General features: G+C 32.6%; 2 protein-coding genes across 2 annotated transcripts in view; one reads left to right on the plus strand and one right to left on the minus strand.

The window, feature by feature from the left end:
* Positions 1-423: 423 nt before the first annotated feature.
* Positions 424-15985, minus strand: LOC139489303 (BUB3-interacting and GLEBS motif-containing protein ZNF207-like). The gene is made up of 9 exons (XM_071275587.1): positions 15878-15985; positions 9760-9886; positions 9007-9133; positions 8255-8488; positions 7651-7666; positions 3468-3615; positions 2646-2894; positions 1487-1556; positions 424-873 (listed from the first exon to the last, which is right to left on the minus strand). Exons 1-9 carry the CDS (start codon positions 15916-15918, stop codon positions 794-796), a joined length of 1092 nt encoding a protein of 363 aa, XP_071131688.1. The 5' UTR covers positions 15919-15985; the 3' UTR covers positions 424-793.
* A 6202-nt stretch (positions 15986-22187) lies between these two features.
* The window catches only part of LOC139489304 (uncharacterized), a 31489-nt gene continuing 30537 nt past the window's right edge, over positions 22188-23139 (plus strand). Inside the window, exon 1 of the mRNA XM_071275588.1 lies at positions 22188-22507. The gene's annotated coding sequence lies outside the window, so the exon portion shown is untranslated. The remainder of the gene's footprint in view (positions 22508-23139) is intronic.

The following is a 23139-nucleotide window of genomic DNA, read 5'->3' on the forward strand; positions in this document are numbered from 1 at the left end:
GTTTTTTTTTAGCAATTCCTTATCTTTAATTTTTCTATCTTCCTTTAGAGTTGGAGATATTCATAATTGAGGTCCTCAAATTTCTCACAAAGCTGTTCAAAAAATATTAATTTTGATCCTATATATATGATACCTTTTTAAGAAAATATTATCAAATGCTTTCAACTTTATCAGGTTTGGACAGATATTAAATTCTTTACTGACATGGAATAACAATCTTATTCATATATCTTCTTTTAAAAAAAAATGTTTTGATGTAACCTACAGCTTTAATGTTTTATATTTTATAACTTGGATAAATAATCAAGAACAGTAACTCTTAAACAAATGGGAGACAACTCACGCTTTTGTTACAAGTTTATATCAAATATAAACTATTAAGTTATTTTGCGAATGCATAAAATAAATACCACACGAGTTCAATAAATACTAACATCTTTTTTAATGTCATAACAATGCAAGATCTTTATTAAAAGGAAATATTTGACAATTTTCCATAATGTACAAATACAATAAAATTACAAACCTTACATGTCCCTAGAGATAATTGACCTCTTTTATTTGATTTCACTTACCAGTTATAATTATCATAGGAGTCTGTGGAACAATGTGAGTTTTATAAGAACATGTGACTTTGCTTACCTGTATTTAAACAGGTATGTATCGAATCACATTTCCAGCTTTTGTCCCATTATTCAACACAAAATTACATTTCTATAAAATATAAATAAAAGAACAACATTTAAAACCAATAAAAAGATGATGCACTAGTTTCTGTTGATAATCCATGATTTTAGTATCGTCTATTGCCACCAGGTGGAGGTCCGTAGCCACCTTGATTGTACATATTGTTAGAAGACATCCCCATCATTCCTACAACACAATCAACACAAATTATTCTATATTCTCAACTTAAAATATAAGGTTTAAAGCATATAAAACTTAAATATTCAATTAATTGAGTATTCCACATCAGGAGTCAATAATTTTAGATCCAGTCAGAACATATTTCACCAATGTGATACTGAACTCCTTGCAATCAAATGTTCACTTAGGTGATTTTACCATAAGAGATTTTTTTAAATCTCACCTACTTTAACTATTACAGATTTATGAAGTACAACTTTATTTACCAGTGAAGATTTATGCAAATTCTGCATGTTACAATTTTGATTTCAAAAACAGTTTTCTCCTATGTTTTTTTTTTCTATCAGAAAACTCGTTTTTATTGATATTTTTTTTTTAAAGAAAGCTATGCAAGGATGTTATTTTCAATTACTTTGGAGAAACTTCTAACTTTTCATAATCGTCTAAAAAGCTTATGACACAACCTTCAAGAATTTAATACTTTTACAAAATTTTGTATGAAAAGCTTCTGCTGTAAGTGTTTTTAAGACCCAACATCATTTGAAAGATAAATTTAAAATGCAAATTATTGAAAATTTTATTCCTTCGAACACACTTAGTTCTGAAGATTGACCAATACCTTGTGGCTGTTGCTGTTTCCCAGGATTCATCATACTCTGATATCTGGGCATGCTTGCTCTTTTCTCTTCCTATAAATAACAAGATAAAAAACACATCCCACAAATTAATTACTGGTGTATCAATAAATACTGTAAAGCGGGTTATTTTCACGGTTGTAAAATTTTGAAATTTTCACTGGATAAGGTATACGAAATATTTTAGCGTTTTCAAAACTTTTATCAACACTTTCTCATGTGCACTATTAAATCATGTAAATTGTTGGAATATATTTTGGCGATTTTGTTCTATCCGCAAAAATATTCATCCCGTGAAATTAAACCACTTTACAGTAGATAATTTTAAAATTCCTTCATCAGCAACACACATTATCCATGTTATCAAGCATGTACTATGTATACTAAGTACAATAGTTCATTGCTATTTACACAATCAACATTAATGTCTCTGTTAATCAAATTAAATGTTCGAAGACTGCAAAATCATTACTTTTATACAAAACTAATTGAACTTTTCAAACTACGGATTAAGAGCATAAAACATGCATGAATAAATAATTTTTTTCTGTAATTTCTAAAAGCTGTTCTATACAAATCAATTTTTGAAATCAAAACTACTCCTATGGGACTTGAGTAAGTCTAAGTAGATCTGAGCCGCCTGAGTAATACTGATTTTAATATCTACCAATAGTTCAACCTGCTGATTGTGACATGAAAACTAATCAAGCTAGTTGCAAGTTTAAATTAATTTTTACAATCACTGTGTTTGTATATAATCCAATTAAATATGGGTTACTATGAGGTTAAAGGGGGAAATTATTCTTATTTGGTTAACTATCATTTTCCCTGTCAAGACGGGTAAATAAAAGATATCAGTAACTAAAAAACAATCTTTTATAATGCATTAATTACTACAGATTTATATGTGAGTTCTAACTGCATGAACTTCATCATGGTCTACACAGCTTAATGGATGTTTAATTCAAATTCTCCTACTGAGTTTTTGTTTTCTGTTTCTAGATCTGCATTGATCATTACAAACAGATTAACATACTAAAATTCCATGTATTAATAGTGAAATGACAAAACAAATACATGAAAATTGAATGATTTCTCCTACCTGCGGTTTGGTAAAAACCTTAAAATAGATCTTTAACTCACCAAAGATATATCTTCGTCTGGATGCATTAGTTTTGAGGTCAAACCTGAACTAGATTCTGGTTTTTTAATCTGTGGTGCTCCAGTGATGGTTGCACTTGAGGGTGGAGAGGCTGAAACTGCTGCCGCTGATGGGAATGTAGGCTTGGGTGGAGCACTGCTTGTAGCTGGTGCTGTCTTGAACAGGGGACCAGATGATGTTACAGGATTGGATGAATGTGATAATGAGACTGATGATGGAGCAGTTGATGTCTGTAAATTAAAAAAAGAATAATACTGATGGTGAAAATATAATGAGAGAAAACTTTTTGTTTCCATTTGATAATTGAAAAATAGTTAACAAGAATGATTTTATAGTGTTGCTCAGATTTTAGTTTTCTATGTTGTGTCTTGTGTACTATTATTTGTCTGTTTGTCTTTTTCTTTTTTAGCCATGGTGTTGTCAGTTAATTTTCAATCTATGAGTTTGACTGACCGTCTGGTATCTTTCGTCCCTCTTTCATGTCTTTTGTACAGTTTTAATATCTTTCTTTAAGAATAAGTATCAAAAATTTATTAATGTTTTCATCTCAATAAACTGAATGTGTAAAATATTTTTTTACCATTAAACATTCTTTTTTTTTCTCCCTACAAAAAATTGATGACCAAGTTTCTGTTTTCTGTATGTTTGACATTTTTTTACTAATCATTAATAACTGTGAGATTTTAAAAATGGTAATTTTTACTTGCAATGCAATACATTTATTCCTTTAAAAAAAAGATCAAACCTTAAATTGATCAGCACCAACTCAAATACAACTAGTTTTCCCTAAACCTATTTTATACCTGAACAGCTGATGGGAATAATGGTTTAGATGGAGCTGACATTGGCATGCTTGGTCCTCCCATCATTGGACCTGGTGGTGGACCTCCATGCATGAATGGTGGTGGCCTTGGTGGCATTGGCATCCCTGGGTGGTGTCTAGGTGGCATACTGAAAAAAAAAATTGATTAGTCAAACTTTGTCATTGTTAAACCAGGTGCTCCGCAGGGCACAGCTTTATACGACAGCAGAGGTCGAACCCTGAACAGTTGAGGCAAGTATGGACAAAACATTCAAGCGTGATACAGCTCTGAATTTGGATTGTGATCAAATTTTTGACATTACATGGTTTTTTTTTACACAAAACAAATGTCAAGATTTTACAAATCAATTAAAGATTTCTTCTTCAAACTTTTTAAATCTAAAATTAAATAGTTGACACAGCATAGGTTTCTGACACAGAATAAAAAATGTTTGAAGAAATTTTCTTTTTATTTATGAAATCTGAAATGAGAAAAATTTAACCCCCCCCCCCCCTTTTTTCACATCCCTGTTTCCCTTTTCTATATACATTGTTTATTGTATAAAACAATAAAAAAAACTTCATCAGCAACATTTTATATTGGCAAATTTCCAATGAAGTTATTTACATAAAGTTATTGGCAAATAAAAATAGAAAATGACATCATACATGTAGTCATGTCTGGCAAATGTCCAACATACATTATCTAAAAACATTTTAGATAAGATAAGGAAAAAAAGCTTCATCAGCAACATTTTATATTGGCAAATTTCCAATGAAGTTATTTACATAAAGTTATTGGCAAATAAAAATAGAAAATGACATCATAGTCATGTCTGGCAAATTTCCAACATATATTATCAACTACTATTCTATACAAAGAAAGATAACTCCAATTGAAAATTAATTGCTATTGCACAATATTGTGCAATTAGATATTTCTTGCTATTGTGCAATACTGTGCAATTGAAAATTTCTTGCTATTGCACAATACTTGATATGGAATCCTGATTTGGACCAACTTGAAAACTCGGCCCATAATCAAAAATCAAAGTACATATTTAGATAAAGCATATCAAATAAGCCCAAGAATTTAATTTTTGTTAAAATCAAACTTAGTTTAATTTTGGACCCTTTGGACCTTAATGTAGACCAATTTGAAAACTGGACCAAAAATTAAGAATCTACATACACAGTTAGATTTGGCATATCAAAGAATCCATTTATTCAATTTTTGATGAAATCAAACAAAGTTCAATTTTGGACCCCCATTTGGACCAACTTGAAAACTAGGCCAATAATTAAAAATCTAAGTACATTTTTAAATTCAGCATATCAAAGAACCCCACGGATTCAATTTTTGTTAAAATCAAACTAGTTTAATTTTGGACCCTTTGGACCTTAATGTAGACCAATATGAAAACGGGACCAAAAATTAAGAATCTACATACATAGTTAGATTCGGCATATCAAAGAACCCCAATTATTCAATTTTTGATGAAATCACACAAAGTTCAATTTTGGACCCTTTGGGCCCCTTATTCCTAAACGGTTAGGACCAAAACTCCCAAAATCAAACCCAACCTTCCTTTTATGGTCATAAACCTTGTGTTTAAATTTCATAGATTTCTATTTACTTATACTAAAGTTATGGTGCAAAAACCAAAAATTAATGCTTATTTGGGCCCCTTTTTGGCCCCTAATTCATAAACTGTTGTGACCTTAACTCCAAAAATCAATCCCAACCTTCCTTTTGTGGTCATAAAACTTGTGTTAAAATTTCATTGATTTCTATTTACTTATACTAAAGTTATTGTGCGAAAACCAAGAATAATGCTTATTTGGGCCCTTTTTTGGCCCTTAATTCCAAAACTTTTCAAACTAAAACTCCCAAAATCAATCCAAACCTTCCTTTTGTGGTCATAAACCTTGTGTCAAAATTTCATAGATTTCTATTCACTTAAACTAAAGTTATAGTGCGAAAACCAAGAAAACTTTATTTGGGCCCTTTTTGGCCCCTAATTCCTAAAATGTTGGGACCAAAACTCCCAAAATCAATCCCAACCTTCCTTTTGTAGTCATAAACCTTGTGTTAAAATTTCATTGATTTCTATTCACTTTTACTAAAGTTAGAGTGCGAAAACTAAAAGTATTCGGACGACGACGACAACGAGATAGCAATATACGACCAAAAAATTAAATTTTTGCGGTTGTATAAAAATAATTCGAGCTCACAAAAGCTATTAAACCATAATTAACTATGATGTATGACACAGATTGCTAGACAGTTCAGAACGTTATTACACTAAATCCTACTTATATTCATATTATGGCATTTACCAAAGTTATAGTGTTTTGATGTCTTCACACTGCATGTGTACTGATTGATAGCTTACACAAGCAGTTTGGGAAACATAATTGATTCATTAGTTGTAATTGGAAGCTAGCTTTTGGTAACTGAAAGTACTAATAGTTCTCTTAAATCGGTACTCTTGTCACTTTAGTCATGTTATATTTTAAGGATATGATGAGAAATCCTTGTGTTACTGATTTTAAGTGAGTTCCTGTCTATCATATCTAGTTTTTGTTTTGTACATAATTCAAGTTGTTAAAAAAATAATTCTTGAATTAATTCACATTTTGTCTTGTCAAGGTCTTTTTATAACTACCGGTAGCTTACTATAAGGCAGTTGTTTTGCTTATTGTTCAAGTACTTACAGCATGTACAGTGATCAATAGTTGTTTTCTATTTAGTCTCTAGTTGATAATTTTTTCGTTGGCAATCCTACCACATCTTCTTGTTTTTTATCAATACACGTACAGTGTACTTCCTTCCTCAGAATAATTTCAGTACTTAATGTAAATTAAAGGAACAATAAAATTGCTCAATAAATTTATTTTGTTACAAAAATCAATGCAAAAAAGCAAGGATATTTTGATGAGTTATATAAACATATATACTGAGTGCCAATGAAAACGCAACACTTGGTTTTTCAAAAATAAAATTTATATAAGAAATGATAATCTCTCAAAATAAATTGTTCTTGAAAATTAACTATTTTAACAATAGATCGATATCAAACAAAAATGTTTAATTTGTCATCTTTCGGGCGCAATAGGTAAACGAAACATCCAATGTCGAATCATCAACTAACAGTCCTAACAAAAAATGTTACAACCCCGTGGTGCAGCGCAATCTCGACAGCGCCGTGGAATTGATCATCCCGGACGTTTAATGTGATCCCGAGGAATGTTATTCCACTTGTCCCGCAAAGCAAACTCGAGCTGACTTTATGATATTGGAGGTGGTTTTCATCATCTAAAACATGTCAAATCTGATGCAAAATTTGGTCGATCGGACCAAAATCCGACTTTTAACCAAGGCGGGTGCCAAATGTCTATGTAACCTCCATTGACGTTTTTTGTACATAATGATAAATGAATGATTTTTGGTCTACAGATTTCGATATTTACGCCAGACGGCCGTTTAAATGTCACTAAGGAAAGACTGTGGTGCTCTTAAACAATTTCTGCGCAAATGGTGCTTTCAACTGAATTGCTCCAAAGGTTCTACCGTGACCACCATTGAACTCTTTGACATTTGGACAGCCATCATAGTCGATATCGGATATGTGAAAGACCAAATGTATCGGTCTTGCTGAGCGTTTCTTGCTTTTTGTACCCCGGGATGTGGCTTATCATTAAATGATTCATTTTGGTTGAATTTGTGGATGATTTGGGTTATTGTAGAGGCTACAACTTCAGTCTTCTTGTAATTGTATGCTGTGAAAGGCTTCATTGGATTATGCCCAAAACTGCATGTCGCTGGTTATCGGAAAGTCCTGGCATTTACTCAGATGTTTATTGCAGTTTCCTAACAATAAGGGCGGGAAAATTCATGACATTAGCCAAGCTTAAAATGACAAAATCGTGAAAATGGTGCGTATGTTGAAAAGCGGTGAACTCGGTTTTTGTTCGTTCAAAATAACCCTTACTTCGCATTTGTTCCAAAAATCACTCAACCGTAAAGTTGTCGAAAATTGTCCTAAAAGTCATTTTCAACCAACTATACAAAGTTCTAATATAAATAAAATAAAAATTATAAGATTTTTTGGAAAAACAAAAGTGTTGCGTTTTCATTGGCACTCAGTATATATTGATAAATAACAAACATAAAAACTTACCCCATTGGTCCCATGCCTGCAATAAATAAACATGTATATATACATGATATATGTATTTATCAAAGTAATAACAAATAAAACAATAGGAAAATAACTTGTGTAAACTTCTTAGATTTAGCCACTTATCTCTGAATGTAATATTCAGTGAGTTGTCCAGGAAAAATAATCAAATGGGATTAAAAACCTTGTTATTTTCCTTACTTTAGTTAGGGTCACTAAAAAATAGTTGTAAATCAAGGTAATGGTTCCCTAATACTCCCCTCTGGGTTTAAATACTGGAATATACCTAACCAGAAAATTATTTTTACTGTTAGTGATCTTGAAAAGGTCTACGAATTCAACCCAACTTGCAAAAATTTGCGTTTCTAAATTTAAATCCGACTAAATATTGTGGTTTCCCATACTAAAACATGGATATGGCCATTTTATCTTAAATCAGTTTGTTTATTTTTATTTTCTTAATATTTGGTTGACAGATTTCCATGAATTTTACATAGATTCTTTTGTGAAGCATCAAATATCTTCCTTTGACAAAACATTTTTTCTAATTTTAGCTTCTGATTCTGAAAGAAATAATATAAACAATTTGTTAGTTCCAACCTACCCATTGGAGGCATTGGTCCACCCATGTGGTGTCCCATTGGACCCATATGTCCCATCATTGGTCCAGGACCCATAGGTCCAGGTGGCATAGGAGGCATTCCTGGCCCTGGCATACCAAATGGTGGCATAGGTACAGGTGGCATCGGTGGCATGTTATTACTAGTACTAGTTGTAGGAAAGCCACTATTGCTGTCATCATCATCACTGTCATCTTTTAACCTTTTAGCTGGATGGTCTGAAGAAAGAAATACAAATGAGCACTCACAAATATGTTTAACCCCTCCATATTCTTAAGGTGCATGTCCCAGTTCAGGGCATGTTCCTTGGTTTTGGTTGGTTTCTGTCTTGTCATATTTTCGTTTTGTAAATTGTTTTCTTAGAAATGAAGCCGTTGTTTTACACTTGGAATTGTTTATATATATGAATATAGATAACTATACACTATACAGTATGTGAATTTCTGGTTGTTGAAACTCTTACAGTGGCCCTTAATAGTTTACATCCTTTTCATTGAATTCTGGAGCATAGTTGTCTCATTGACAATCATACCAAATTTCAATTTTGACACCTTGAAAAATTTGAAAGATTAATCGAAAATTGGTTTACATCAATTCAAGTAATTGAAACAACATCCAACATGTTACACTACAAAAAATTGCAAAGGTATTTTTATCCTACATTACCACAAAAATAATATAGGTTATCATTTATCTAAATCAATGACTTAATCTCTTAATTTTCATATACTGTTACCTAATTTTTGCTTCTCATGTTGTTGAAGATCTTCCTCTGGTATTCCTTCCATACCATATATTTCTATCTCTGTATTCTGTCTTCCTGGTAATGCATTGGGAACTTTATCTATTTTTTCTTTATGTACCTAAATAAACATGATAAAGCTGTAGTGTACATGCATGTAGTCATCTTTACATGTAAAAGATACATAGTTACAAGTTTCATCTTCTTTCTATAAATACTTGTTTACAATTTACATTTATGTATATATATGAAGGACGCCTCCCGGTGAGGGAATTTCTCACTGCATTGAAGACCTATTGGTGACCTTTTGCTATTGTCTGTTCTATGGTCGGGTTGTTGTCTCTTTGACACATTCGCCATTTCCATTCTCAATTTCATATATACATTGTATTACACTGTACCTTTATTTCAGATTGAGGTATGGATGTGGTGCTTTCATATTTAGAGGCAAAAATTGAAATTGTGAAATGAAATTTGTTGGGATACAACTGTGGAACTATTGAGACCTATTTCCAATATTCATGATCATGATACTTGATAGACAAATTAACGTACATAAAATCTGAAGAAAAGATCTGTCTGTTATCTTAGCAGATATGCTGCAAATCATGCAACCTACATGTATAATAATCAGATCTGATGAGAATGTGCAATATCTACAGTATTTGATAATTAACTTGACTGAGAAAAATATTATATTGAACCATGTCTGACAAACTCTTAGGTACAAAGTTTTTTGTTGCTTACCTGCATACAATGAATGGAAAGACCAGGTCCTGTGTATAACTTTTTATGACAAATATGACACTTGAAATGCTTTGCTTTCTGGTGCTGTATAAGTATCTTCTCATCATCAAACTCTCTGTTACAATACCTTATACATTGTCAAGGAATTGTAATGCAATATATTAAATCATATCTACATCTACATTTATAAGTGAAACAATCAATTTCATTTAAAAACAAGAATGTGTCCACAGTACACGGATGCCCCACCCGCACTATCATTTCCTATGTTTAGTGGACCGTGAAATTGGGATAAATTCTCTAATTTGGCATTGAAATTAGAATGATCTTATCAAAGGGAACATGTATACTAAGTTTCAAGTTGATTGGACTTCTACTTTATCAAAAACTACCTTGACCAAAAACTTTAACCTGAAATTTGCACTATCATTTTCTATGTTCAGTGAACCGTAAAATTGGGGTCAAAACTCTAATTTGGCATTTAAATTAGAAAGATCATATCATAAGGCACATGTATACTAAGTTTCAAGTTGATTGGATTTCAACTTCATCAAAAACTACCTTGACCAAAAACTTTAACCTGAAGCGGGACAGACGGACGAACGAACGCACAGACCAGAAAACATAATGCCCCTCTACTATCGTAGGTGGGGCATAAAAAACAATACACTATACATGTATTGCTTAAATAGTATCACATCTACATAAGTGAAATGATCAATATCAATGAAAATTATGTAATTTTAAATATTTATTAGATCAAATAAGATATTATGTGGTTTTTTTTTCTATCTTACACCTGTCATTGCCTGTATGATCAACACTTACATTTTAACTTGAGAAACAAGGAGCTAGATTCTTATTTTTGTTGAGGGTTGATACATGGTGAAATGATTTGTGATATTGAAACCATTATATCATATGCAATTTTCACATGGACATCATTGATAAATATAAACCAAGCCCCTTAGGGCAGACATCTTGTACCAGCCATGTTCATAGGACTATAATTCATAATTTCATTTCAAGGTATTGAATGTATGACAAAAAGTCAAAATTCAGTTTTGTTATTATTTTTCTTTAAAAAAACTTGAAAACCTTAATTTTAGGCCACACCAAATTAATTAATAGTTCTTTGAGATTTTACCCAAAAAAAATGGGGCGAGCGAGCGAAATTCAAATTTATATTTTTAAATTCTTCGCCTCAAATTTTGAAGAAATATGGAGCGAGCGATATTTTTTTTCTCTCAATTTTTATATCTTTTACCTAAAAGAAGCAACTGAATTTTCAACTCACTTAATTGAAAGGGGACATAATTTGATATAATTAAATTATCTCCCTTTTTATATGTATTTCAACTTTCTGCATTCTTTTTCATTTTGTTTTGTTGTTTGTATAATTAACACTGCACAAATATACACTTTTGAACATGTTTTTTTATGCATGAACTTTATATGGCTATCTGCTTTTAATATGCACTGCTTTCATCTGTAGTATATGCACCTACTGGTCCTTAGAAACCCTCTGTAGTATGCTAGCTAGCTTCTTGTAACATAACTGCATGGTGTGTTGTTTGTGTTTATGCATATGGATCACTAACCAGTCAATCCAAGCAGTGGAAACTGGGGGTTCTAGCTAGTGCTACTTTACAATTAAATATCAGAAAATAAATTACACCAAAACATACCAACAGCTGTTTCCCAGACAAGGGGACAGGTTTATCAGTAGGGAGGTCAGTCAAAATATGAAGTATAGAGAAAGTGCATAAAACAACATTTTCTTGAAAGAGTTCAACAAAAGAAATTCATTGGTGCCAAAATTTTTGAAATCGGTCAAGCGGTTCAAAAGTTATGACCATTTAGAAATAAAAAATTTGGCCTTTTTCCTTGCGAAGGCAAAAATACCATATTTTGGGCTAATTGTGAGGCCAATTATAACCAAAGTATTAGAAACTACAAGCAATATATCTACATAATTGCAATAAGGCCCTTTTAAGCTTTGATTTAAGCCACTAAAGTCAGGCATGTGTAACTCATTTTGTGAGCTCATGAGTACCGAAAATGCATTAATTCCACTTGGTTTTGAATTTGATGCATCTTTAGTAGCAGTAGATCCATCGTCAATTGTGAACTGCACATATTTAAAGTTTAGGTCATTACATATTGACCATACCATATTTTCGTCAGATATTTCGATACTAGAATCATCGAAACTGTTCGACTTACTTATTTGTCTATGGTTTTAATAATATGAGGCAGGCATTACCTGTAAATTGGGACGAAGTCTGCATGAATTATTTTTTTGTAACTTAATTATTTGTCAAAAAAAAAGAAACGGAAATACCGTAACGTTTCCGATTTTGGTTCTGTTGTTAGGGATTTTAGTTGTGACGTTATTTAAATTATGACGTCATATGCAATGTCAACAAAGAAACGCTATCATCAGGTAACGTTTTTTCATATCAAGGAATTATTAAAAATGAAATTGGTATTGCGCGTTTCTTCCTATTTTATACTAGACTGATAAATATATATTTTACTCAAAGTTTCATACAAACGAGACCGGAAAAAGGAAGTATATTGTACATTTCTGCGCAGGTCCGGGATTTCAAAACATGACATAAAAAAAATTGAACGATTTCGAGTTCATTAGTACAATGAAAAATTCGGGAAATTTTCCCGAATTTTTTTTTTATTGAATTTTCTACTGTTATTGGGGACTTCGTCCCCATATTAATAATCTCACTTTGTGCACCGCTACATCGTTCAATGGCTTCTTGATATAGTTCCCTGATTGGCTGAATGTCCGACATTTTGTTTGGGTTGCCGTATTTTTTAATATGTATGCCTTGTTGTTATTTTTGTCTGAATGTTTCACCACAGAAACAATCAGCACGTTTTCCATCTTTGCAACTGTTTTGATCAGAATCAAAAATATGCTTGACAAATGACAAACACTGCATATTTTCAAACGCTTAATTGATAAAGATTTTTTTTTAATACCGGAATCGAGTTCGTCGAAAATGCGGATTTATTTTCGACGTGCGGGAATTTTATTTTTATTTTTATTTTTTGGTTTTGGCAGGTGAGGTGCGGGAAATTTATTTTTATTTTTTTATTTTAATTTCGGCAATTTAGGTGCGGGTTTTCCAAAGAACTACTAATTAATTTGGTGTGGCCTTAACATATTTTTTTTTAATTTCTTTCATGAACAAAAATGACACTTGAAAAGCACATATGCTTGACTTTTAAACATTGATTATTAAATAATTGTATATTATAAAGGTTTTATAACTTAACAAGAGGCTGTCACAACAACAGCAAACCGGATTTATTAATATTTATTTGTGTCCTGGCAATATCACAAGAACCATTACTGATGAATGGTGAAAGTGAAAATCGTCAATATCAATTTTGACCTCCATTTTGTCATCAGTATCAACATCTTAAAATTTGAAAAGCTTAGATTGAATGGTTCATGAGTAAATGCAACAACGTGAATGGAAACGCCATTTCACAATCTTTCAAGAACCATAACTCCTGAACGGTAAAAGTCAAAATCATCATTATTGAACTTGACCTCTAATTTGCCATCAGTAACAACATATTAAAATTTCAAAAGCTTTGGTTGGATGGTTCATGAGAAAATGCACGGACACGACTGGAAATACCATTTATTAATCTTTCAAGAACCATATAACTCCTGAACGGTAAAAGTCAAAATCGTCATTATTGAACTTGACCTCTATTTTGTCATCAGTAACAACATATTAAAATTTGGGAAGCTTAGGTAGAACAGTTCATGCGTAAATGCACAGACACGACTGGAAACTCCATTTTTCAATCTTTCAAGAACCATAACTCCTGAACAGTAAAAGTCAAAATCGCCATTACTGAACATGACCTCCATTTTGTCATCAGTAACAACATAGTAAAATTTGGGAAGCTTAGGTAGAACATTTCATGAGTAAATGCACGGATACAACTGGAAACTCCATTTTTCAATCTTTCAAGAACCATAACTCCTGAACGGTAAAAGTCAAAATCGCCATTATTGAACTTGACCTTCATTTAGTTGTCAGTAACAACATATTAAAATTTTAAAAGCTTTGGTTGAACGGTTCATGAGTTAATGCACGGACAACATTTGATTGCCGCCCGCCCGTCCGCCCGACGTACATCCCCAAATCAATAACCGACATTTTTGTCACAAAAATCCGGTTAAAATGATATATAACAAGAATGTGTCCCAAGTACACTGACTATCATTTTCTATGTTCAGTGGACCGTGAAATTAGGGTCAAAACTTTAATTTGGAATTAAAATTAGAAAGATCATATCATAGGGAACATGTGTATTAAGTTTCAAGTTGATTAGACATCAACTTCTTCAAAAACTACCATGACCAAAAACTTTAACCTGAAGCGAACGAACGCACAGACAGACGGACGAATGGAGGCACAGACCAGAAAACATAATGCCCCTCTACTATCAGAGGTGGGGCATAAAAAGTCAGTAAGTTCATAAAGATCGTTATAAATATACATGTAGTGTTCAATTCCAACATGGCAACGAAGGATAACGCGATATAGAGTATACCATGTGACATGGTCGTAATGTTGGATGTACACACTTAGCTTATTCATGACACCATATTTATAACAATCTTTATGAACTTACCTGCTGTAAATCATTTTTAAGTTATCAAATACACTTATAATATATTTAAATATTAATTAATAATTTAATTTTGGATGTAACAGGTCTTCTGATTGGCTGATGATGTTTTGATTATCAGCTCATATACATAATTTTGTCATCTGACTGACTTCATCAATGTTTTTTCATAGTTTACACCAGTTTAAAATGGAATTTAGAATTAAATTATAAGAAATGATTGTAATATTTTTTCTGTCTATAGATTTGAAATAACATAAAAAGTGTGGTGCACACTTTAAAATAACCTGCTACGTGTGTTATTCAGTGTGCACCACATTTTTTATGTTATTTCTTCATAGACACTAAAGACAGAAAAAATATTACAGTCATTCCTCAAATAATCAATGTTTAAAAGTCACCAATATGTGCTAAAATTAAAATTTCAAGTGTTATTTGGTCATTTGTGTTACCCAAACTTGTGTGATGTCCAGAAATTGAGGACAAATAGCAATAAGGTGTATAAATGAATTATAGTTATCCTGTACCATTGTAAACTCGTACCAATGTCAACTCGTACCACTAAAAAAAACTTGTACAAATGCAAACTTGTAAAACTGTTTTAAATGCATTTAAATGGTGTTTAATTGATTTTCCAATGATTTACCTAAAGGATACATCTGCAAACTAAAGCTTATAAAAGTGAATGTGGTTGTAAAAATTAAACTCTATGTTCGTGTTGCTTAGCTATATATATATAGTCTTTCGTTTTCTATAAAAATTTGTGTCTTGTGTACTGTTATCTCACTATCTGTCTGTTTGTTTCTTTATTTATTAGCCATGGGGTTGTCAGTTTATTTCTATTTATGAGTTTGACTGTCTATTTGATATCTTTCGCCCCTCTTTTTTAATGATGTGTCTAATGGTATTGTGAATGACCTGTACTGTAGGCCTAATGGTAGTGTTGGCAGAATAACAAAGAATACTATCATTTTGATTTATCTACCAAATTTCAATAACATTCATGAATGTAAAAAAAAAACCACCATTAAACATTCATATTTTTTAATAATTTTTAATGTGATACAACTTCTGACTTGTACGAATTCCAAGTGGTACGACTTTACTTTTTTGGTACGAGTTAACCTGCTTCGTATAAATTATGTGTATTGACATTCCAAAGCCTAAATTTTAAGGTAGCTCAGGACCTGAGACTACCGTGTCTAGTCTTAGTCAGGACTAAAACGGTTTTCCAAGGATTTACCTTTTGGGACTTTTGGTATTTACAGAACAAGGAAACAAAAACCAAAAAAATGAATGTTTAGTCGTAAGACTAAGAGCCAAATTGTAAGCTCAATTTATCTGTAGTAGATGTAGTGAAGAAACCACCAAAAACGAATTATTAGTTAATTGAGAAACTTTAAAAATACTCAGAAAACATGGTACTGACTAAAAAGGATACCAACACCAAGGTTTTAATTGCTTCTTTTTCTTTCGTCCCATTTTGCTTGTTTTTCAATATGGCGTATGTTTTTAAAGGCAGATAACTGTGTATGGCGTTTCTTTGTTATCTGCCCTTGATTTATTGGTAGCGGCTATTGACACAAAAATTTTGCTTTCGCCGAAGACGTTTCGGCCAGAAACCCAGCCGTACATACGGCCATATATCTATTCGGTCTTGGTTCATTTCGGTTCATTATTTATTTTTTTATCTGAGTGATGCCTATATATATCAATGTTTTCAGTGACTGGGAAATACTGGGGGTCCCGGGGCCAAAGGTCGAATCTTGCCAGGTCGACCTGTCAGGTTGTTCCGTAATTGTCTTTATTGTCGATGTTTTCTACCGTGTTCAGACAGTACGATTTATAACTATGTAGATGATTATATCCGGTCTTACTGTGAAAATAATGTCGATACTGTAATTAAAACACTTGAAATTGACAGTGAAAAAAGTTTATAAAATAGTTTTCCCAAACTTTTATGAATGCGAATCGGGCCAGGTTCAAGGGCTTAGGCCACCCGGGCGCTATTGGGGAAAAAGCCATAAAATTATAATTTAACTTTTGATTAATAAGACAGTAAACTTGTATGTGATGGAGATGTTAAACTCCTTGGTGTAACGATAGACGTTGAACTTAAATTTTGATGAACATATCTCACAAATTTGTAAAAAAAGCTATGGCAAATATCTAAACAGGTTGGCCCCGGACGTCTATATATACAACAGCTTAATTACTACTCTTTCATCCGTTCAAATTTTAATTATTGTCCGGTAATTTGGCATTAACGTAGTGAACAAAACACACATTAAATTGACAAAAAAATCATAAAAGAGCTCTCCGTTTCATATTTGAGGACTATTATATTTATATATGCAGCTATAAAAAAACACTTTTGTCTTGACTTCCATCTTTATTAATTCGCAGACTTGAAACTATTGGAATTGAAAAATTTAACATTGTACGCAAGAAAAGTCCGAGTTATCTTCATAATAATACTGAATATTAAAACTCAACTTTATAATTTTTAGATCTAAGGATATAGCTGTTATATCGAGAGTAAAAATTATAAGATATGGGCTACAATCATTTCGTTACAGTGCTGCATAATTATGAAATGAGTTACCAAACCACATAAGATGGGAAAATTCTCGAACTCAATTTTCCATCTAATACAGACCTGGAATGGCAGCTCATGCTAATAAAATGCATACAATTAGTGCTTTGTCATTTGAGCTAAGCTTGACTCGTTTTTTTGCTGCTTTTATTCTAAAATTAGTTCGCTATGATATATTGTAATTTATCTGCATGAACAGTATTATTTTATTTGCTTATTTCAGTACATATGTTACCAGCTGGTTGCAAGCTTTTTTAGGCCATAAAATGCATAAAGTTGACGCATTGTCTAAAATGACCAAAAATATTCAGTTATTTTGTAAAATGACTGAAATTTTAAAACAAAATTAAACGAATTGATGTTCAGTTTCAGGTAATTTGTTAATAAAAAGAAAAGAATACTAAATTTATATTAAGATGCAGCGGCGGTTAGACCAAAACACAATCATGATATCGCAAAGAAAATAAATAATTATTTGGTAAATTGAGTTTATCTTCCAAAACGAGATTGGAAAGTTTGTACAGCTCGCTATGTAATTTTATGATCTCGGCCTGTCATAAAGGTAGAATTACAAACTGTTCATAGAATCGACAAAAAGTAAAATAGAACTGACGAATTTTTAGAAAATCTATATTAAAAACAGATTTCATAATTGTGATATCAAACAGAGAAAAATATGTATGCTTTTTATTGACTGATTGTTGTTTGTTTCCATTCAGAAGCAAATATTTCACGCATATTTAAGCGAGAACAATAATAAACCAAAGAGCAAAGTTCTGTCAAAGATGAATTAACTCGGCCCGATACAGGAGAGGAATTTTTACTATAATAATTACTTGAAATAAAGGTTCATGAATGTGTCAAACAGATTCCTTAACTATAGGCCTTGGTTTCGCCATACATATTCGTGTCCAGTTATGATCCAAAAGTATATGTAAATTATCCTCTTTACTGCACAAAAAATTCTCTTGGATCTATTCAATCGGACGATTTAACATCTTTAATGCATCATTAGCAACGAATGTAAAATCTTGAAAATTGACCATGATGAGACAAATAAACAAATAAATATGATAAAGGTGCCCCAGGCCAACATGGTAAGTGTCCCCTGTTATATTGGATGCATCACCCGATATACCACAGGCACTTGTCTCAGAATTTTTTTTCCCAATATACCTTAATATAAATTATATTAAGGTATATAGGAAAAAAAATTCTGAGACAAGTGCCTGTGCGATATACGTATAGCTGCTTCAGACTATTAAAATTAATGCTCTTATAGCATAAAATATGCCTGCCCAGTCAATCAGTTATAAAAGGTATAGAATAGAATAGAAATTTTATTTCCCTAATTACAGGGCCCAAAAAGGGCATAAAATCAGATACAATTGATTGACCGCATAATTGGTAACTACAACAATAAAGGTCACAGAGCACATGTAAATATATATTTAGTATATTAGCATTGGTCAGAATCAGAGCCAAAAAACATATATATATATTGTGAATAAAAGAATAAAATTACATTATATCATGCATTCATTCTCAAATCATTAATGTATATGGTCGAATCGACTTAGGCAGAATCAAGCCAGGCCGAACCGGTTCCATGACCGGAACGTCTTGTTTCCCGATGATAAAGCGTTCAGTGACGACAGACATCTGAAAAATCAAAAGCTCAAACACATCAAACGAATGGATAACAACTGTCTAGTGCTGTTTAATCCAAATAATTATGACTTCTTGAAAGGCTATGATATTGCAGGAAGGCGTCAAAGTAAAAATTAAAATAGCCTTCCAAGACGTCATAATTATTATTTGGACTAGTGCTTGTCGTGCTCACCGCACAAAAAAAAAAGATAAAAAAAGAATATTATATACTTTGAAAAGAAATATCCAATTCAGAATGTTGCCATTAGTGACACCATACGTCTTATCTTTATACATCTCAGTTTCAAACAGGTCAATCGTTCAAGCATTCTTTTCACATAGTATATAGATATAGGAAGATGTGGTGTGAGTGCCAATGAGACAACTCTCCATACAAATAACAATTTAAAAAGTAAACCATTATAGGTTAAAGTACGGCCTTCAACACGGAGCCTTAGCTCACACCGAACAACAAGCTATATAAAGGGCCCCAAAATTACCAGTGTAAAACCATTCAAACGGGAAAACCAACGGTCTAATCTATATAAACAAAACGAGAAACGAGAAACACGTATATATTACATAAACAAACGACAACTACTGTACATCAGATTCCTGACTTAGGACAGGTGCAAACATTTGCAGCGGGATTAAACGTTTTAATGGATCCAAACCTTCTCCCTTTTTCTGAAACAATAGCACTGGACAACTTTGGCAAATATGGCCGTATTTACCGTCACCACGAATTTCAATCCGAGTGTAGACAAACATATGCACAGGAGCGGATCCAGCCACTTAAAAAAAGGGAGGTTCCCAACCCAGGTTAATAAAAGGGGGGTCAGCTTTATGGCTCCATTCAAATGCATTGAAAAGGGGGGTTCCAACCCCTCGATCCCCCGGATCAGCCAATGATGCACATACTATAAAAACAAATTTTAAAGCATGACTAGACCGAGACATGCTAGATACATAACATCTAAATCCAGTTGAGGTTCGGAATATCAGTGAAAAAAATAAAATAATAATAAATAAATTAAAAAAAAATCAAGTGGATTTTGCTATTTATTTTGATTAATTCCTGCAAAATAAACAAATAAACTAAATTCATAAAAAGGTTTTAGAAATTTGGACAATAATAGCATTTAGTTGATTGTAATTGTGTGGACAGTATCGATTGAAACTCGAGTGTTTGTCTATTTGCAGTCTTTGCAAAGCGGGAAAAAAATTGATCAATCCAGATAATATACTCAGCTTTTAATTTTCTGAAACATTAAATGCACACATTTATCCATTATCACTGAACTAGTATACATATTTGTTTAGGGGGCAGCTGAAGGACGCCTCCGGGTGCGGGAGTTTCTCGCTGCATTGAAGACCCATTTGGTGACTTTCGGCTGTTGTCTGCTCTAGTCTATGGTGATTGGTCGGATTGTTGTCTCTTTGACACATTCCCCATTTCCATTCTCAATTTTATACAAATAATACACGATGGTCTTGTAATGTAATTGGTTGTTTAGTTAACAAACACGAAGAATCATGTTGTATATATGCATATTTCATGTAGAAGGAAGCGTTGTGTAGCTTTAATAGACGTTTGGCGGGAGAGTCAGTGGCTTACAAGAGTGAGTACGCTACATAGCTGTAAGTTTGATAGGAGGACAACTTGTACTGGGTACAAGTTGGTCTAACATTGAAAGTTGGTAGAGCAGACTGTCTCACTCGGAGGACAGACTGCAATAGTTCACATTAGTTGTTTGTGACAGACTGTCCCACTCACAGGACAAGTTGTTCCAGCCCACACTGTCTGGTAGTGACAGACTGTTCTTCTAGGAGGACAAGTTGGACCAGTCCGAACTGTCTGGTAGTAACATACTGTACCAGTCCGTACTGTCGTATAGGACAGATTGTTCTATTAGGAGGACAGGCTGTGTCATAATTATATTTGTGTATACATCTTCCTATATCTATATATATAATTATTGTTTATTGTTACTTTGTATCGGCAAGGAGCTACTATATATATTTTGGTTCGACATTGTGAATAATATAGATAGCTATATAGTTTTTGGTATTGACGTATTGTTTGTGGACAACTTGGATCCAAGTATTTACTGGAACGTTCGTTTCAGATATAAACGCCTGGTTACACGTTACAGTCTTGAAGTATAGATTCTGTATATACTGACGTTGTTTATCATCTTAATAACTTGCTATATTGTTCTTTACTTTAGATATAGGAAGATGTGGTATGAGTGTCAATGAGACAACTCTCCATCCAAGTCATAATCTATAAAGTAAACCATTATAGGTCAAGGTATGGCCTTTAACACGGAGCCTTGGATAACACCGACCAGCAAGCTGTAAAGGGCCCCAAACAAATTCTAGTGTAAAACCATTCAAACGGGAAAACCAACGGTATAATCTACATAAAAAAACGTGAAACGAGAAACGAGAATCACTTATGAACGTCATCAACAAAAGACAACTTTTGAACATCAGATTCCTTTATCAATATTTTTACTGTTTGGTCTGTTTTTGGTGATATCAATTCGACGTGGCTCTGTACTTATGCATCCCGTCATTGTGTTGTTTGTATTATCTTTCATTTTTGCTTTAAATATGTGCTTTGTCCTTGTTACTTTCTGTGTTTCTCTGATACATATGACGTGGCTCTGTACTTAAACATCCCGCCATTGTGTTATTGTTCTGTTATAATTTTTTGTATATTTTGAACGACAAACTCATTTTTAACCGTCTACCTGTGTGACGTTTATATTCTGACGTCAAACACGCGATTCTGCGTAAGAGTTAATTTGTTAATCTAACCATTCGGACCCAGTACTTAAAATCTTTCAATCTTTTATGGGTGGATTTAACATACATAAATAAAATACAAATTAAACTAAGTAAGCAACGAATTAGGTTGTTAAATTTTATGTATGCCTTTTTGTGCTTGTTTGTTTTTATTGTCATTAAGATTATAACACAATGTTGACTGCTGTACCCCTATTTTTTTTAACACTTTTACCTATTTAATAGGCTATTATGTCTTTTTGTTTTGTTCATGCATCGTTCATTTGTTGTTGTTGATATTGATGGAATTTGATGCGACTGTCATACACGTGAGTGGCTTAGCTAGCTATAAAACCAGGTTCAATCCACCATTTTCTACATAAGAAAATGCATGTACAAAGTCAGGAGTACGACAGTTGTTATCCATTCGTTTGATGTGTTTGAGCTTTTGATTTTGCAATTTGATTAGGGACTTTCCGTTTTGAATTTTCCTCGGAGTTCAGTATTTTTCTGGTTTTACTTTTTTTTTATTTACTTTTATATCCAGAAAAACTTTCCTAAATCATCAATTTGCCTGTACTGAGATGAGGCTTTGTGACGAAAAAAAAACCAGGCCATATTCGGCAAGTGCACGGGAGTGCTCCAAAACAATTGGAAGTTTAAACCTGTACAGCGACATACGTAAAAGGAAAGTAAGACATCGGAATTTCCAATATTCCTTGGTGATTCCACAACAAACAACAAACATGAAGTATTTGTCTGCACGAGGTCTGCACTGTTAGACGAATAGGAAAACACAGATTTATTTTTTGAAATCAAGATTTTTTTTATTGTATAGTTTCAAAGGTAATCTATTTTCCATTCAGTAGTGCAACACTTATTGTGGAAAATATATAAATGTTAACATGTAACCAGTGAGGCGTATATGTTTATAAATATCGTAAAATGTAAATACTTGGATTCAAACTGTTGGTGGAATTAACAACGATCTAAAATACACTCGAACGGTCGGTAAGAACATTTACATATAACGTACCCTGGTCGAATACTTCAAATTGTTTTTGGTAGTGGTGAACAGCTGAGACATCAAATACCCCACCCATATATTTTGTTTATTAAAAAAATATACTATATATTCCTTGCAATATATCAATTAACAAAAAACAGACACTCATATAGATATATTTAAATGTTCTAATCTTCTGATACACTAGTTATAAAAAAAGAAATGTGATATGATTGCCAATGAGACAACTGTCCACAAGAGACCAAAATGACACAGACATTAACAAGTATAGATCACCGTACGGCCTTTAACAATGAGCAAAGCCCATACCGCATAGTCAGCTATAAAAGGCCCCGTTATGACAATGTAAAACAATTCAAACGAAAAAACTAACGGCCTTATAATATAAAAAAAATGAAGTATATATAGATTTTATTTTGGTCCCGCTCATCATGCATACCGTTTTTGTTTAGAAGCAACGCAGTCGTAATAATCAAACCCTGCCTTTCCAATAAATTCGTCACATCTTACACACTTTCCTCTATTTGCCCCTTTTACATCTTTCATTACAAAACATTTCAGTTAAATTAATAAAAAATTGCATTGCCGTTCCCTCTTACAGGACGCTGACACTTATTGTCACTATGGAATTCCTTTG

The sequence above is a fragment of the Mytilus edulis genome, chromosome 9 (assembly GCF_963676685.1).
Source record: "Mytilus edulis chromosome 9, xbMytEdul2.2, whole genome shotgun sequence".
Lineage (NCBI taxonomy): Eukaryota > Metazoa > Mollusca > Bivalvia > Mytilida > Mytilidae > Mytilus > Mytilus edulis.